The sequence below is a fragment of the Lipotes vexillifer genome, unplaced genomic scaffold (genome assembly GCF_000442215.2).
Source record: "Lipotes vexillifer unplaced genomic scaffold, Lipotes_vexillifer_v1.1 scaffold37, whole genome shotgun sequence".
Classification (NCBI taxonomy): Eukaryota; Metazoa; Chordata; class Mammalia; order Artiodactyla; family Lipotidae; genus Lipotes; species Lipotes vexillifer.
This window is the reverse complement of record NW_006791811.1, coordinates 1,299,508-1,318,744: the sequence shown is the minus strand read 5'-3', so window position 1 is coordinate 1,318,744 and position 19,237 is coordinate 1,299,508. Positions and strand designations below refer to the sequence as shown.

The 19,237-nt window shown below is 36.8% G+C and overlaps 1 protein-coding gene across 1 annotated transcript in view; it reads right to left on the bottom strand.

The window, feature by feature from the left end:
• The window catches only part of SPATA16 (spermatogenesis associated 16), a 223,390-nt gene that overhangs the window by 49,391 nt on the left and 154,762 nt on the right, over nt 1-19,237 (bottom strand). Inside the window, exon 5 of the mRNA XM_007464704.1 lies at nt 12,516-12,663. Within this exon, the coding sequence (XP_007464766.1) occupies nt 12,516-12,663 (148 nt within the window). The remainder of the gene's footprint in view (nt 1-12,515; nt 12,664-19,237) is intronic.

Genomic DNA, 19,237 nt, shown 5'->3' with positions numbered 1-19,237 from the left:
CCAGGACACGGAAGCAACCTAAGTGTCCATCGACAGATGAATGGATAAAGAAGATGTGGCACATATATACAGTGGAATATTATTCAGCCATAAAAAGAAACAAAACAGTTATTTGGAGTGAGGTGGATGGACCTAGAGTCTGTCATACAGAGTGAAGTAAGTCAGAAAGAAAAACAAATACTGTATGCTAACACAGATATATGGAATCTAAAGAGAAAAAGAAAAAGTTTCTGAAGAACCTAGGGGCAGGACAGGAATAAAGAGGCAGACATAGAGAATGGACTTGAGGATACAGGGAGGGGGAAGGGTAAGCTGGGACGAAGTGAGAGAGTGGCATGGACATATATACACTACCAAATGTAAAATAGGTAGCTAGTGGGAAGCAGCTGCATAGCACAGGGAGATCAGCTTGGTGCTTTGTGACCACCTAGAGGGATGGGATAGGGAGAGTGGGAGGGAGATGCAAGAGGGAGGGGATATGGGGATATATATATATATATATATATATGTATATATGTATATATGTATATATGTATATATGTATATATATATATGTATAGCTGATTCACTTTGTTATACAGCAGCAACTAACACGACATTGTAAAGCAATTATACTCCAATGAAGATGTTAAAAAAAAAAAAACACCCATACCACTCACTCTAGAGTGAATCTCCTAATGTTTCATGGGGGTATGTCTCATCTCTCCAATAAGTTTTAATCCTCTTCAAGATCACATCTTCACGTTATCTTCATGCCCCAAGCACCTAGTAGGTGCTCAGTCAATACTTGAGTTGAATATAAAAACAAAGTTTTCTCAATCCTGAATTTTTAATCGTCCAAATAAGAATAGAACTTAAAAAAAAGCAAAGTTAATGAAATGTTCAGAGCTTCTGATATAGAATTTATTTCTCTGTCACTAAACTTAGAAAAGAATATCACACAATCTTTATTTATTTTACCTAAACTCTAAGTGGTTTCTGTTTAATTTACGAAGGGTGAGTGAGGTAAAATAATATGTATTAGGTAACTCAGTGGAGTTGATGCTCAAATGAACAGAGCAGCTTTGCCTAGATTGAAAACTTAGTTTCACGCTCATGTTGGGCCCTTGCTGCAGCTTGTTCTCTGGGAAATATGGACCCTTAGTCACAAAGAAGATTGGATTAACAGAGAAGCAGGCTTAATGAAACTGTCAGCAGCACCAGAAAAGCATCTGCAAAAATGTGAACTGTTGATTGTAGATCAGCAGACTCATCTCTATATATGAGGGACTGCTTATTTTTTATGAAGTTAAATATCTATAAAATAAAATATGAGCTCTCTGGACATAAAGTAGAAAACGTAGATACCACCATCATCAGTATTTTCTCTTGGACACCTCATCATAACCACAGTCAACAGATTGTGGATAAACTTCTCAAAGCAATTTTGAAAGAAGAAAAATCATAGAGGTTTTAAAAGTCTTCTAGAAATATGCAGATTTGTTAGGGTTCTGTCATCTCCTTTCTGTGTTTCATTTCCTTCTCTATTTTCCAGTGTCTATGTCATTTCTCTGCCCTTTGTCCATAACAAAATGTTCTGACATTTTGGGCTAGAGCAAAATCTCATTTCTAAAGGTCCCAGTTGTTCAGTGTGAGATGGGACCATGTCAGTTTTATATGACTTCATCTTAGTGATCAGAGTTTAGCTTCTCCAGTCCCTTCATAATGCCAACACTTTGTCATTACTTCTTTCCCACCCAGTCATTTTCTGAGTTTTATCTTGTTCACTTTTTAATGCCAGTACTTCTGTATCGGAAGTTATCCACAAATTCACATCAGCAAGAAAATAGCGAAAGGCAGCAACTTTGCAGCTAACATCATTATTGCTCCCATAAATAATAAAACAGTTTCCACTTTAAAAACATAGATAATGTATTTTGTTTTTTGCAGTTGATGTGTGAGAAAGCTATTTGTATAATGAATCTTTGTATAATAAATTGTATTTTCCCTTTGACCTTCATTATAATTTCAGAGTTATAGATGCAAGTGAAAAACATTGGTTTTCATTCCTAAGATTCCTAATTTTCCCTTCAGATTTCTGCTCTACTTCTCCAAAACTGATCCTTGTATATGTAAGTTGCCCCTCATAACCCATTTATAAACTTTGAAAAACAAATAATTACACAAGATTTTTATACATAGTTCATTTTTATTTCACTTGGAATTCTTATTGATTCCAAAGTTTTATGTTTAATCAGCTGTATTGTATTTATTCTGGGGAAGTTCCTTAATTCCATCCCCAACAAAGTAGGTTTGAGACAAACAAACATGAAAGATACTGCTCTTCCCTTCAATATTTATTAAATTCACGGTTAGTGAAATAATATATTGTTGCTCTAATGCCCTTAAGTGGCTGTATTTCTGCAGCCATTGGAATGGACATTGGTCGGTTGGATACCTATGCATTCCCACCTTCCCTCTTTTGTTACCCTTGGAGAATTCTCTCCTTCCCTACCTACTCTAAAAGTGAGACCTCTTTGACTTAGATGAATCAATCCATGGCATTACCTTGACCTGTTTTGGTTCAAGTATAAACATATAACATGTATATGTTATATATATAAACATATATAAACATATAACATATAACAAACATGTAATTTGGGCCAATGAGGAAGAGTGAGTCCCAGGAATTGGGTGGAAGAGATATTCACTGCTTCTTGGGACAGTGTGATTTGAAGTTTGTAATGACATTTGGGAATTTTGCTACGACTCAAGATCCTAGCGCTTGAGGTACCTTGAGATGCAGGTACCACCTTGAGGTACAGGTGATGGAATACCAGGTAGGACTTGAGAAGAAAGCTGACTGTAGAAAATAGAGCAGTGAGTGAACTATTGGATCAAGCTGTACTTAAAGGTAGTCCCCTGTAGTTGTATTATAAATCAATGTATTTCATGCCTCCTCCTACCCCTTTAAAACTTAAATATACTGAAATCAGTTTAAGCTGTGATTCCTATTACTTGAAACCAAAGATTTCTGATAGAGGGATTTAGTTAGTAGTTCAGTAGATCTACAAATACTATGGAATCCTTAAAATATCATAGCTGAGATGTAAGACATATTATAAATTCTTCAAGTTGACTATCTGAGAAGAATAATTGCCTTATTTAAGAAACATAATAGTTTGAGGATTAAGAATAATTAATTTTTACAGCTAGTACAAAGATACCAAAATTGACTTAGTGATGTTATTATAACATTATTGTAATACTAATAACTAGACTTAAGTATATGAGATAAAAATAAAAATAAATGTTTATATTTGTATGGAAATATGTTAATATAAATGTTTCAGACATTACATGAAATTTCTAAAAATCTTATATGTTCTGGTATAATGTTATAAGTCATAATTCTAGTTATTACTTTAAAATGTATATCTCAGAAATAACTAAAAAAAATGTTTAGCATCATTTTTCTTGATCTATATCATAATTATGATTTTTTTCACTTTCGATTAGATTCTACATTTTGCAAAAAGTGACCCTTGGGTAGTTAACTAATACTGCATAATAAAAGTCTTACATAATCTGAAAGCCTTAGTTTTCCTTACTATCTGGACTGGTAATCTACTTATTTGTTTATATCTCACTCTGGAAGTGTAATGACTTTCCTTAAATAAATACATACAGCATAAAAAAATGTGTAAAAGAGTGCTTGAAGAAAACAAATCAGAAGGAAAAGTAAGAGATTGGTGATGAAGCCATAGGTGAGATTAATATACAGAATGTATTTTATAAGCTCCTGTATACTTTCTAGAAGTAAAGAAGATCAACTATCTCATTCACAATGTTCCTAAGATAAAACAACAACAACAACAAACTACCATCCCAGAGAAGCACAGCAATTTCTTTTCCTGAGACCAGAGATTTTCTTTTGTTTTCTGTTGAAATTGGTTTTGGAGTTCTACAGTTTTTTACTTAATAAGTGCAATTGTTAAGACAATTAAGAAAAAAAACAGAATTATCATGATTATCATGTACAAGAACTATTATTACTCATGAATTATCATGGCTCATGAGCAAATGATCTTATGGTAATGACTCAGTAATTTCCTGTAGTTAATATATAAAATTTGAAAGTCAGCAAGGCTTTGGTTTTGTATTTGATAAGTTATTGCTTACATATGGAAATCTAAAAGAGGAGATTATCTTGATTATTAGGTATTACTCTTTACTATTCACTATTAGTAGTCAGTTTAGTTGTGGTGAAACTCCTTTTAATCTGTTTTATTCCTGTTAAACTCAGAAACAAAATGACTGCCTTTGACCACTATTATTCTCTATAGCTTTGGAATTTCAGGCCAAAGGAATAAGACCTGAAATAAAAATGAGAGATATAAATTTTGGAAGTGAAGAGGCCAAATGGTCATAACTTAAGAATAGATGGTTATTTATATAGAAAACCCAAGAGGATAAACTGAAAATCTATTAGTATAGACAAGAGTTCAGTAAGGGATCAGAAAAGGAAATATCCAAACCCCCAAATAAACAGATATAAGATTTAAAAAGGTCAATCAAAATATATAGGTATAATGAAAATAATGGTTTAATCCATAATAGCAACAGAATGATGAAATATTAGAAATAATCTTAATAAGATATATAGCTTAGATGAAGAATTGATTACCTAATTTACCTAAAAAATATTTATAGGCTCCCCTTACCAGAGTCTATATGAATGTCAGGCATTATGATAAAATGGTAAGATAATGAATGCCATGGTGTTGCTTACCATTTGGTGCATGCAGTAGACAAATAAGCAGTCAATTATAATATAGCATGGTGCATTCTTAAACAAAGGTGAGACTGGGGTACCAGTGAATGATGGAGATAAAAAAAAAAAATCCAACCATTGATGAAGTTAACAAAATAAACTTGTCTGACTTATCTGGGGTCTGGAGTAGGATTCTTTTTCCCCTCTGGGAATTTTAAGTCTAGGCATAAGGTTTGAATTTATACTCCCTAGATGGCCCAGGAAATCTCAGCTCTAGAAATAGAGGCTCTCTGGTTGGTAGTACTCCATGTGGTTTGGAAAAATCAAAAGAAAATCTTCTCTGGAAGGATACAAAATCAACCCAGACTGTACTGGATTCTCACAGATAAAGCCATGCTGAATAGTGGTCTGCACCCAAGAGTGAAAAACACAAGGATATTATCTCCGATGAGTGAGAGATGGTGTGGTATCATAGAAAAATAGTTGGTCTTTCTTCCCAGTTCCTGGCACAGAGCTTCTATAACACTTGGAATTTCCTCAGTGATAGAGGATGTGGTAGGAGGGTCTTTTGTTCTAATGAGGTGACTCTTGGCAGGCCCCTAGATAGCTTCTGTCAGGATGGGGGCTGGTCTCAAGAAAAACCAAGGCTTAGTTAGAAACTTGGAACTTTCAACCCCATTCCCCAAGCTCTGGGGAGGGGAGGCAGGCTGGAGATTGAGTTAATCACCAGGGGCCAATGATTTAGTCAATCATAATGAAACCGCCATAAACCCCCCGAGATGATGGGGTTTGGAGGGTTTCTGGGTTCGTGAACTACAGTGAGGTGCTGGGAGAGTCATGCAACCAGCGAGAGCACACACCCACACCCCACCTTATTCTGCCCTATGTATCTCTTCCATTTGGCTGTTCTTGAGTTGTGTCCTTTATAATAAACCACTTATAGTAAGTAAAGCACTTCCTGAGTTCTACGAGTCACCCTAGAAAATTATAGAACCTGACATGGGGGTCATTGGAAACCCCCAACTTATAGCTGGTTGGTCAGAAGTACAGGAGGCCTGGGACCTGTGACTGGCATCTGAAGTGGTGGTGGGGCAGTCTGGTAGGATCGAGCCCTTAATCTGTGACGTCTGTGCTAACTCTGGATAGTGAGTACCAAAGTTGAACAGAATTGTTAAAACACCAGTTGGTGGCTGAGAGCTGGAGAAGTGGTGTGGAAAACCCCACAAATTTGGTGTCAGCAGTGTTGTGAGGAAAAGAAAATCCCAGAATCGGAGTCATAAGTGAGATTTGCTAGAATGGTCCTGGCTCATGGAAACATGTGGTTTGGGAAGAGAAAGTATAACAGGGTGGAGGGTGAGGAATCTTTGATTCCTGGGTGGCCACCCATGGTGTGAAACTGCAGCTGTACTGTGATCAGTTACTAAAGGTACAAGTTACGGATCATAGAGATGAATCCAACTCCTGGGAAGTTGGTTCACTGGATGCATTAAGAGGTACAGACTAACAAGAAGAAAGCAAAATAATACAATCCCTTGGTTATTGTTACCTGTTATAGCTAAAATGAAATTAAAAGAGAGTTATGCAATTAAAAGGAAGAATGCAATCATAGATGGTAAGAGACAGTAGTTGAGGGAGACCAGAGGCAAATGGTGGTGTAACCTGCTACTGCAAAGGACAGGTGAGCTGCTCACTGAGACGTGTTTACTTTGGTTAGATAGAGCAGTGCCAGAACACCACACTTCCCATTGGGAAGACCAACGTTTTAATATTTTAAGAACAGAGAATTTAGCCCCATGTATGAGGAATTTCTTTTCTTTGGGAATGATTCTCTGTTTCTAAAAAGAATTCTGTGGTACAAATATGAGATGATTTGTCATCTTTATAATCAACCTAGCCGTAACACTTTCATAATGATATTGGGGATGTAGGCTCTTTAATTCTATAAACTTTTCCATTTGATAAAGTGAGTTAGAAAGAGGAAAATAGTCTAATCTTGGAAACTCTTGATCATGGTAAAATTATAACATTTTAAAGAAGAAAGAATAAAATGAGAAATTTTAACTTTATATTTTAGAGAGCATAGAATGTATTATCCTTACTGGTAAATGATGACTGAACAAGAACAAGGTTATAAATTTCAGTGAAAAGCAATTTTTAAAGGTCTGTTTTAAAACAGTATATTATTATTCTGAACATACATATTTACTCTTGGGAGTCAAATTGCACTGGAGAGACAAAATATGACTCTATCTACCTAAGTGTTAAGGTAATTGATATCTGATCCAGAAAACTTTTCTATTAAACATTACTAAGCACAGATCCATTACTGAATATTTATTTTATTTAGCAAATAAATCTTGATATTTTCATCAAGTGGAGACAGGATATGCTTATTGTATTACTTTATTATTAAAATACAATCATGCAAGAATAAGAACTGTACAGAATTGTGTTGTTTCATTGGAATATATGAATTAAAATCTCAAGCAAAATCTTTATAATTGAAAACATAATAATTCTGGGGCTGGTGAATTATTATTTGTTTTATATACCCTGACTACTCTGCATGAATCAAACTGGATTTTTCCTTAAATAAGAAAAATGGATAGCTACACTGGTAAAACTTCAGTAATTTTTTCCTCTGTGAAACTAAATACAGTATAGCTCTATTATAATATGGCTTTAAGATTTTGGTGGGTCTTACCACATCCCCAAAATAGCAAAGAGTGCACAGTGAGTTCCTGAGGATATGTAAGCCTGGTTGTCCTACAAGGCAGATTTGAATTTTAACCCTCCCTTATCAGTCTTGTAGAAGTTATAAAGGCAGTATAGTCCTGGTGCCTGCCACTGAGGGTGAAGTGGGTTTTTCTCATCCATTCAGTAAAAAATTAAAAATACTTAGATCTCTATACATTTCAAAATGAATTCATTTTTATAGTTTTTTCCCTTTGCATCTATTTTTCATGTGGAAATCCATGATAAGGATGACTGTGAATTAGGGGCTAGCTAGAAAGAATACACTGCCTGGGAGATCTCTATCATGAATATTCTTCCTGCTTATCACCACCACCTCTGCCAGCTATTACTGGGCTCATGGCACTGTCACATGACCAAGGAGTAATGAACTCAATACTATCTAGGCTTGGTGAAGGTGACCTGGAGTTGGGCAGAGTTTCTGTGTTGGAGTGTTGTCTGCCAGCCTCTGCTGGGAGAACTAAATGTATTAGTCTCCAAGTTTTAATGATAATACCTACTTATCCAGCAGAACTTTGATAGGTAGGCTTTTCATCCAAGATCTTCAAGGTACAGATTTTCTGACCTTCATCTGTTGATTGTTTATTTAGATGATTTCTGTAATTCTTATTTATGGTCTCAATTTCTCTTGCTGCAATGAAAACTACGTAATTGTGTTCTGTCTCCCATGGGGAATCTGTGTCTCTCCTCAAATGTTCCTTTTCTGTGAGTGGGTACAAACACATATGTATGAGAACATTTACCTGTAGTTGTCCAAGGGAGGATGAGTGAACGGGAGGTAGAAGGGAATGTACACAAACTCCGAGTGTTTCTGAGGATGAATTTGACTGCACATGGAGGAATGTTTATCCATCCTCCCCTGAGTTCACATGAATTTTATTATGTACACTGCAGATGGAGTAGGAAGCCGCCTACTTCACTGATGTAAGGCAGTATATTAGTTAGAGTAAAGCTACCTGATTTAACAAAGAGCCTCCAAATCTTAGGGATCTAAAGCAAGAGAATTTTGGTTTTCATTTGTGTGGGTATTCAGTGGGTTGCCTTCCACATGGTCATTCAGGGAGCCAAGCTTCTTTTGCCTTGTAGCTTCTTTAGTTCCGCAGTCCTATTTACTCAGTCGGTGGCTAGGGAAAGCGAGTTCTGCATGGCAGAGGTTTATGGGCCAGGCCTGGGAGTGTCACACTTCCAGGTTATTTCTGTCCACATTCCATTGGCTGTTACTGAGTCACAAGCCTCACTGAACTGTAAAGGAGGCTGGAAATGTATTCTAGTTACATGCATGGCCGGGGCGCGGGGGAAGAGAATAGTTTGGTAAACAACTAGCCAGTCTTTGCCACTTTCGGTGGCAAAGACTTCTATTCCCAAACTGCTCCTTCATCTGTTTTCTCCTCCATCATTCTTTTAATTAGACTCAGCCTTCCATTCCACAATTAGAGCTTAGGTTTTAAGTGAAGTATTCTCTAGAAGAGAGGAAAAATATAGTCCAATTTTCACCCTGAAGTATAAATTACTAGAGTCATATTCTTTCTTAGAAGCAGGTATATTCTAGCACTACCTAGTATAGTGCCTGCTCAATAAATGTTTGATGACTAAATGAATAACTGAATATACCACCCATCTCCATTGTAGATCCTCTTCTTGTCCTGAGGATATTGGGATTCTGAAGCATGGAGAAAAGGAGAAGAGAAATGGCAGAAAAACATAGCAAGTTGGAGAGAGGACTAAAATGACTTCCAGTCTCCAGTGGAGTAGAGGTGATTTCTAGAGTAAGATCTAGAACTCCGCATTCTGGCAGCGAGAGGGAATCTTAGAAAGTAGTTCTAGTCTGATCCAGCTTGTGTGGTAGGGGTGGTTGGTGTACGTGTAAAGAAGCATTTACGCCAGGAGGTAGCATGGGGAACTCATATAGGTGCCCTTGGGTGACCTAATGTGTCACATAAATGAGCCCATCAGGTCCTGCTCAAGCCAACAGAGTTGTCTCAAGTTGCACTAGCCATATAATCAGCAGCTGTGCCAGCCTGCACAAGACTTCCAAGAGGACTCTTTCCTCACATGCCCATGGGCTTCTTTGGACCCTTGGGTAGGCTTGAGCTCTGTGAAAGTTGAAACCTGTCTAGTAGGAGAAGAAAGTCCCGTGGAAAGGGGAAAAAAGCTGGTGAATTTGATTGGGTAGTTACTGAAGACAGACTAAATTTTAGAAATGATTGGGTGGGATTGAGTCCTTTGGGGTGGGATAGAATATATTTTTGGCTCTGGACAGACCAAAGATGAATATGTGTAGGTTAAAAAAAAAGTCTCATGTTTGCACACATTTGCTGTGTGATTGTCCAGTCACACCTGCTGCATGACTATTTGTTGAAATAAATAACTGAATACGTTTTTGGCAACACAGAAGCTTCTTAAATAGAAGGCAGATAAAAGGAGTATCCTGGTATTTGGGACCAACAAAACAAGGTCACTACCCTCCTAGGCCCTATCTCTCTTTGTGTAACTCACTTTCTAGCTACTGCCTTTGGCTACTGATGCCTGCCCAAAGCACGACTCTGCACCTCCTGTGAGAAATATCCAGAAGCTAAAGATCACATTTGACCTGCCCTCTTCCTCACCTTGGAATTACCTGGGGGGAAAAGAAGAGATGCCCCTAAGACTTGCACATATAGTTAGTAATAGTGGTTTCACTGTCGTTCCAGCAGTGGCTTTGGAGTGACCCTTTAATCGTTTGCAACAGAGGCAAATAACGCCATCAGTGTAATAGCCTGTTAGTTCAAAGGACCCATTCTATAGCGCGAAGGACCTAACCACTCCTAATGAAATTTAAAATTCGAGATTGCCTTCACTACCTCCCCTTCTCCTCCAGAAACTCTTTCTTCTCTCTGTTCTCGTATAGCACTGTCACACTCCAGCAATTAGTAATTATATAATGATAGAAACAATCATCAGTAACTTATAATTATCTTCTCTTCCAAAGTATAAGATCCTTTAGCATGAATCATCTTGCCAACAGATCATAATTCATCTTGATAACAGGTTTGATGGAGTTACATGAGATGTGAATCTGGCTCATTAATGTTATTGTTGTTTTTAATCCCTCAGTGGCAACAGTGCTTCCTAAGTGTTAATTAATCTTCATGACTTCTCTGTGAAGTAGGTTAAATATAACTAAACTTATTCTACCAGCAGAGAAATTGGCAAACTGGTAATCTCCTCAGTGAATCTCTTTATTACCAGTGGATCTGAGAGTAGATATGGAAATAGCTGAATTGCATTAATTTTCCATGATACTAGATGGGCATAACTTTTGTGTGGTATTGATTCCCCTCTCTGCCCCCACCCACCAAAACCCTTGAAGATATCCATAACAAAATGACAAATGATTTATAACAATTAGCAAAAACTGTGAGTTCTGAAACATTTTTATCTATTTATAAAATGCTGGAACTAAGTAAATCAGCATCAGTGTTCATTATAGCATGCATGTGATTTCTTTTCTTCCCTTTCTCTGCCTTTAAATTTTCATTGTTCCTTAGGGATTCACTATTTAATCATCCCTAGTTATATTTTTAAAATATATTTCTTCTGAAGAGCTTGAAGCATTGTGGAAGAAATAAGGATTCCATAGGACCTAAATTTAATGCTTCCGTCACATCTCGGCTTCTATCAGATGGAAATAGTGTAGTTCAATGCGAGGATATGGGTTCAAATCCAAGGCCTGCTGCCACTGATTTTCTGATTTGCTGTGTATCTTTGGAAAAACCGTTTTCTCTGGTAGCTGTTTTCTCATTTCTAAATGAGAATCATCTTACTCACTTCTTAAGTTATGGGAGTGACAAGAGATAATGAATGTAGAGTGCCTGGTACCTTAAAAGTGATCACTAGTGGAGTATATTATTAATCATATAAATCAGTGACTTGGCCCCAAAACCCTGACAAAAGGAAAACAGGGGCCTTAACAGGAGGTTGTGATACTAGATGTGTGTATTTAGAGATTTTGCTTAATATGGTAGTCATTGCTGATTGTTAATTTTGAAAATAACAAAATACTCTTTTTTTTTTTTTTTTGCGGTGCGCGGGCCTCTCACTGCTGTGGCCTCTCCCCTTGTGGAGCACAGGCTCCGGACGCGCAGGCTCAGCGGCCATGGCTCACGGGCGTAGCCGCTCCGCGGCATGTGGGATCCTCCCGGACTGGGGCACAAACCCGTGTCCCCTGCATCGGCAGGTGGACTCCCAACCACTGCGCCACCAGGGAAGCCCCAAAATACTCTTTAATATTGTTTTGACTCAGTGATTTAAAGACAGTAAAACAGAAACAGCAAAAGCTTTTGACAACTCTTAGTATCTTAGATAACTGGAAATCTCCATCTCCATTAGAGATTGGCTCAATTTAGTACAAGAAAATTCTTGTCTTAATTCAGAATAACACTTGGAACATGGTAGATAGTAAAAAGTATTTGGAATGAATGGATGAAAGCAAGTGGCTTCCAAAGACAAAGAGAGGAAAAAAGGACACCACTAGTGTTGTGTTCTCTATGTATACTTGGCTGGCTATCCAGATCTCACTTGGATACCAGTGTCCCGAGAACGTAAAAAAAGAGGGACGTTTGAGGTGTGAGATAGATGGAGGAAGGAAAGTAGAAATAGCAGGGATTGGAGAAAAAAAAAAAATCCATATTCAGGAAAATACTATAATCACCTAGTTTACTGATGAAGTATATGGGGAGAGGTGACATTTTACTACAGGTTATTCTTTCATTTTTTATTATCTTAGAGTTTCTCGGTTTTACCTCTCGTCTTAAAAAAAGAAACATGATGGCACAAGGAATATTATGCTAGACCTATAGGGCTAGCTCTACTTAAAACCTTAAAATAACTTTCCATTTCAGCTCATCAGATTAAAAAAAAAAAATCCCTAAAACTGAAATAATCAACAAAAAATCAGAAAAATGCCTGTATCTGTTTCTTATGGAAATAAGTTGTTAGCTGATACTTTGAAGGTATTGAATCTTACCTGTGTAGATATATCCCACATATGCAGGATGAGTTTTTATGAAAACCTCTTTTACTTCTGCTATTTTATCAGCTCTGATTTTTGTTGCAAATGGTGTGTACATAACTGAGAAAGATTCCACCCTGGTGATGGCTTCTTCAATCATGGCCTGAGAGGAAGCAAACAACCCATTTGGTCTCAATAACAATACATGACTTTAAGAATATAAAAAAATATGATTACCTTTATGGATGATTTAAAAATCTATATACTGTACTGCAAAGATAACATATTTTGGTCTTGAATATGCATTAGAATGAACTTTTAATTAGTTCTGGAAATCCTATTTCATATTAAGAAAACCAATTAAATGAAGAAAGTTTGTAAACAGACACCTCTAAACTGAGCTTGCTTTAAGATAAAAGTAAAAATCCTGTTTTCTGAGGTGTCATTTTAAACTTGATCTTAAAAATCAAATTCTTAAGTCTAACGTAATTATCTTATGAACAGACACTGATGAGCAATTTTACTTTAAAAAATTAATTAAAATATCTAGATTTAAGTATTGTCTATAAATAACATGACAAACTAGACAAACTGTATATTTTTCTTCTTCCAATACATGGCAAAGCCTTTTGGAATTGGAAAAAAAGAAAAGAAAAGAAAAGTGTCTCAACTTCCTCCTAGCAAAGCTTTCCTTCCCTCCAGATCACAAGAGCCATTTGAGATGGATTCAGCTATTTAAGAATTTCTTTAAATTTTCTTTGTTCATGCAAGATACCATTCTTCATAAAGCCTGCCATCACCCTGAACTTCCTGCTTTAACTAGGTCCATTACTATTTGAAACAGACCAAAAGGAAAGTTATGTGAAGTTTTAAAAGGAATTTATTCCTTTCCTACAACTTTTCCTTCTAACAAGGCTTGAACATTGAATAAAAAGTAGAAGTGTCTATAGTTATATCATTTTTCTGAAAATAGCATAAAAGAATATTATAAAAATCCAAATTTAGTTACAGGAATGATTTTTTTCCCTGACAACTAAAAGTTGTCAACAACCAATAAGGAAAAATAATAGATTTGAAGTTTCCAACAAAGAAAAATCATTTAACAAACAGCAATTTATATTATTACTGGTATAGTATATTGTAAACAAGTTTTAGACTAATATTAACAGCAATAAGGAGTTGATTTGAAACTGAGAAACTGAATTTCAATTGTTGATTGCCTGCTTCATTCCTCAGTGACTTCAAATCGCCCCTATGATCAATTTTTTAATTTACAATTAAAAAAAAATTTTCTTCTAGAAACATTTTAATAAAAATTGGCCATTTCCAAGAAATACCCATTGCATGCCCACCAATAAAAGGGAACCATAACAAAACAGAAGATTTACCATATGGCTATGATTTAAAGAAAAATAACTAGTGCACATTCAAGCACACCAGCAAAGTCCAATATTAATGTCACATTCTTTCTTATGGGCTATGATTAGGATTCTGAATAGACACTGAAATAAAGCAATACAAATACTGAACTATTCAGGTCAAAGGACCGCTAAAGAAGCATCTGTCCTCAAAGGCATTCCAGTTTTAATTTACAATTTAAATTTGGTGTGGGACAAATTTCTGAATGGCTGAGGAAAAGAACTTATATTGTCCACAACGCTGTCCTTTCCAGGTCTGAGGAACTAGAAGGGAAAGAATATGATTGTGATGCCAAACCCGGAGCCAGCACTGAGATGGAAGTAGCCATGGATTATGCAGCAGTGGATTCTGAGGGTGCAGCAGGTCTGGGTGCTGTGGCCTGGATGCTACTGTGAAAGGCAAACAGCGGCAATGCAGGCAGCAGGTCTGGAATTCAGAGATGTGGATTAAGAACTCAAGCTGTTTAGGTACCAGGTTCTGGTCCTCCAAAAGAAAGTAAAGATCCTTTATATTGAGTAGAAGAATGTTTTCTCCAGCTTGGTGCTTCATTGTTCATTGCTGGAACATGGAATATGCTAGAATACGTTTATTGCTGGAACCAATCCTGGGATGGCCTGTCCAGACCAAAAAAGTAAGTAGCTGTACCTGGATTCGTGTGGAGTGAGGTGCCGAAGAAGGGAGCTGTTCTAGACCTCAAATCTAAGGTCTTGATCTGACTTTACTGCCTTTTGTAAGCTGTTAGTTCCTGTATGAGTTTGCTAGGGCTGTCGTAACAAAGTTTCACAGACTGGGTGGCTTAAATAACAGAAATTTATTTTCTCATAGTTCCAGAGGCTAGAAGTCTGAGATCCAGGTGTCTGCAGGGTTGATTTCTTCTTAGGCCTCTCTCCTTGGCTTGTAGATAGCCAGGTACCTTCTCCTGTGTCTTCACATGGGTTTCCCTCTGGGTGTGTCTGTATCCTAATCTCTTCTTCTTATAAGAACACCAGTCATATTGGATTAAATCCCACTTAAAGACCTCATTTTAACTTAATTACCTCTTTAAAGACCCTGTGTGCAAATACAGTCACAATCTACAGCCTGGGGTTAGGACTTCAGCATATGAATTTTGCGGGGGGGACGTGATTCAGCCCACAACACTTCCTAACATCCAAATAGCTTTCCTTGTGGTGTCTCTGAATATCCTGTTGAAGATATTTTGCTTTAAATTCTGGATCAAAAAATTTAGCGAAGGTATTTAATCCTCTAGTTTGCTTCCAGAAAGGTATTAACAGTATCCCAGTAAGGCCAGGACAGAAGAAAACACTCTCTCCATCCCATTTCTTTTCCAACTGCTGGCAGCTTAAGTAACTGCTGGCAGGGTAGCTTTGCTAAGCCATCACACAGCAGGACAGGAAAACTCGTGCCCAAGAGCCTACACTAGCCTTATTTTTTTTGCAAGTGGCTGAAGTGCGGGTTTTTGTGTGGCAGCTTGATCTGCTTTTTAAGGCATTGTGCTCTTGGCTTGATGCTCAAGGCATGGCATTCAGGCTTTCACAGGGCTCTCTACTCAGGAGGGTATGTGCTAGAGCATGGCCTCCCTCTAGAGCTCCCCACTCAGAGCCAGTAGAAATGGGGTTCTTTTGTGGCTTCTGCCCTCCATCTTGAAGATGAGTAAGGAAGTGTGTGACTGAGCAGAGTGTGTATGCAAGAATAAGAATTGAACTTTCAATGGAGATACTTTCTCAGAGGAAATTATTAGAGCCCCAAGAAGAAATATTGTGATGTAATTTTAAATATACATTATTTAAACTTTTAAATTATATTTTAAATATAAATATACAGATATATAACATTTCTGGTACATTATTGAATGACTCATTTGTGAAGCAATCTAGAAAAAATTTAGCTTTAAAATATTATTACTATAATTATAAATATTATAATTATTATTATTTAAAATAGTGGGAATTTTTGACTGTTTTTGGTTGGACACCAAAATATCAGGTTTTCATTTTGTGATGGTAATAATTTGATAATTTAGAATTGGACTTGTCTTTCATGAGCAGTCTATGTCCATTTTTTTAAAAATGTATTTTATTGAAGTATAGTTGATTTACAATGTGTTAATTTCTGCCGTACAGCAAAGTGATTCAGTTATACACACACACACACACACACACACACACACACACACTTTTTTTTTTTTCAGGAACAGTAAGGCAGGGTATTTCTACAAACTGCTATTGATTTATATTGAAAAAATGCATAGCTTTCTTTTTTTTGCGTTACGCGGGCCCCTCACTGTTGTGGACTCTCCCGTTGTGGACGCGCAGGCTCAGCGGCCATGGCTCACGGGCCCAGACGGTCCTCGGCATGTGGGATCCTCCCGGACCGGGGCACGAACCCGTGTCCCCTGCATCAGCAGGCGGACTCTCAACCACTGCGCTACCAGGGAAGCCCCTACACACATTTTTTTCATATTCTTTTCCACTGTGGTTTATCACAGGATATTGAATATAGTTCCCTGTGCTGTACAGTAGGACCTTGCTGTTTATCCATTCTGTATATAATAGTTTGTGCCTATCACTTCTTGGCCTTTTGGCTAAGATCAAGTGTAATAGTTTGTGCCTGCTAATCCCAAACTCCCAGTCCATCTCTCCCCACAACCCCCTCGCCCTGGCAACCACAAGTGTGTTCTCTATGTCTGTGAGTCTGTTTCTGTTTTGTAGATAAGTTCATTTGTGTCATATTTTAGATTTCACATATAAGTGATATCATATGGTATTTGTCTTTCTCTTTCTGACTTACTTCACTTAGTATGATAATCTCTAGGTCCCTCCATGTTGCTGCATATGGCATTATTTCATTCTTTTTTATGGCTGAGTAGTATTCCATTGTATATATGTACCACATCTTCTTCATCCATTCATCTGTTGGTGGACATTTATGTTGTTTCCATGTCTTGGCTGTTGTGAATAGTGCTGCTATGAACATAGGGGTGCATTTATCTTTTTGAATTATAGTTTTGTCTGGATATATGCCCAGGAGTGGAATTGCTGGATCATATGGCAACTTTATTTTTAGTTTTTTGAGGAACCTCCATACTGTTTTCCACCAATTTACATTTCCACCAACAGTGTAGGAGGGTTCCCTTTCCTCCACACCCCCTCCAGTATTTGTTGTTTGTAGATTTTTAATGATGCATGAACAGTCTAATATGTGCAAATTGAAGATTTTAAATTTAAAGATTTTAAAAAACTGAGATATTTTGTAAGAATTATAGATATTAAAATATAAATTTTAATTTACTTTTTACTATCAAAGATTTTCTTTTGAAAATCTTTGAAAATAAAGAGAACAGATGAGAAATTGCAGCTTGTAAAAAAGTAAGCTTCACTGAAAATGAAGGCAGATTTCAAATGATAGTTTTTAACTTGACAAAAATTTTCTGCAACTGAGTCATTCTTTCCCAATGTGTGAGTTTCTCCAGTGTCAATAAATGTTGCACATGTGCAGAGAATGGGGAAAACAATCAGTCCAGGTGTCCTGTTGTTAAGTGTACATTGCTATTAATTATGCTTTCTTTGCTGCTACACAAAAAAGAGCTTTGAAATTAGGTGTTTACATTTGCAAGTCCTACTAACTCTCTGTTGTTATCCTCCTGTTAGCAAGTTTTAAAGCTTATAGTTACATAAACCAAGAGTGTCTGTGGGCAGCTCATTTCCCCTAAGCAGTAACATAATAATTTCTCCTTATACTTCAGCTAAGCAAAAAAGAGCCCTTTGCTACCTCAGAAATCAACTTGCCTAGGATAATTGTAAACCAGGAAAGACTGGGAGAGCCGGGGGAGAGAGCTGCTCCATTAAGAGTAAAGGAAAAGCAAAGTAGAGGGATAAGATGACTAGCAAAAAAGAAAAGAAACAAAATTTGTCTCCTTCTAAACCAAGGGGCTTGATTCTTCCTGGTGAATTTTTAAGAGCACCCAAAGTTCTCAGGATAAATCTTTCAGTAACCATAAAACTCAAAACATTTCCAGGATGACAGGATCATGAAATTTTTCCCCCTATATTTTTGCTGGAGGATTTGGATAAATTGTAACTTTTAACAATGTGTCCAATGATGGTGAATCAGTAAGTAGAATTCCTGTTATCACTAATTAGAAAATGTGATAAAATTATTATATATTATTATCGAATTATTCCTTTAATGCTCCCAGTATCTGGGTTGACCATAACTGCAGTAAATTGCTTTACTTACAAGGTTAGATCTGGAAGCAACCTGGGGAATTTTCCGGCTCAACTCACTGAATTGCAGATGACTTAAGTGACTTGGAGAGGCATAAGTGACTTTTCTAAGGATTAACAGCTTTTTAATTTTATGGAATTTAGAACTAGGGTCTCGAATATTATATTTCACTTTCTCTTTGGAAAATTATCTTTTTACCTCCTGGGCTTTACCCTCCTGTTTAAAAACAGTCATAATAAATATAATTTTAAATTCTGAAGTATTTAATTTAGTTTTGCAGTATATGCGAGTGCTACAGGATTTTAGAACAATTTTATAATATGTACATATATATGTGTGTGTGTGTGTGTACACACACACACACACACTCACACATATATATCCTGTACACGTGCTTAGGCAGTTTCCCTTGCAGTTAGGTGTGGCCATGTGGCTGAGTGAAGGCCAGTTTGTAGGCAGGAATGTTACTCTTTCCAGGCTTAGCCCATAAAACCCTGCTTAGAATAGAAACCTCTTCTATTTTCCTTCCTTATCAGCTGCCTAGAGAGGAAGACTCCCAGGATGTGGAGGAAGATTGAGCTGCAGGATGGAAGGAGTATGGGTTCTCCTGTTGCTGACTGGAGGAGAACCAACCAGCAACACCCACATTGGACTATACTGTGAGTGAGGAATCAACGTTTATTGTTTTAAGTTACTGAAATTTTGGAGTTGTTTGTTGTAGTAGTTAGTCTCTACCCTAATATACAATACTAAAGGAAAATTGGAATCTCTCATAATCCATTTTTTTTTTCTACTAAGCCTTGTGTTATAAAAAAAAAAGTAAAGAAAGAAAAGCTACATGAAGATAAAATAACTTTTCATTTAGCAGTGTGATAAATGCTTTTATATATCCTACCCTTTAATCCTCCTGAAGTCCATCTAAGTAAGTATTCCTAGTGGACGAATATGACTGTATTGTTTTATCTTCAGAATTGACATTATTAGATTCAAAGGAAGCAGTGCTATACTTGAAAGCTGTAAATGATTGAATGGGAACCTTTAGCCCTTAGTGGTTAATATGGCTCTTTGTTATTATATTAATAATGATGAAA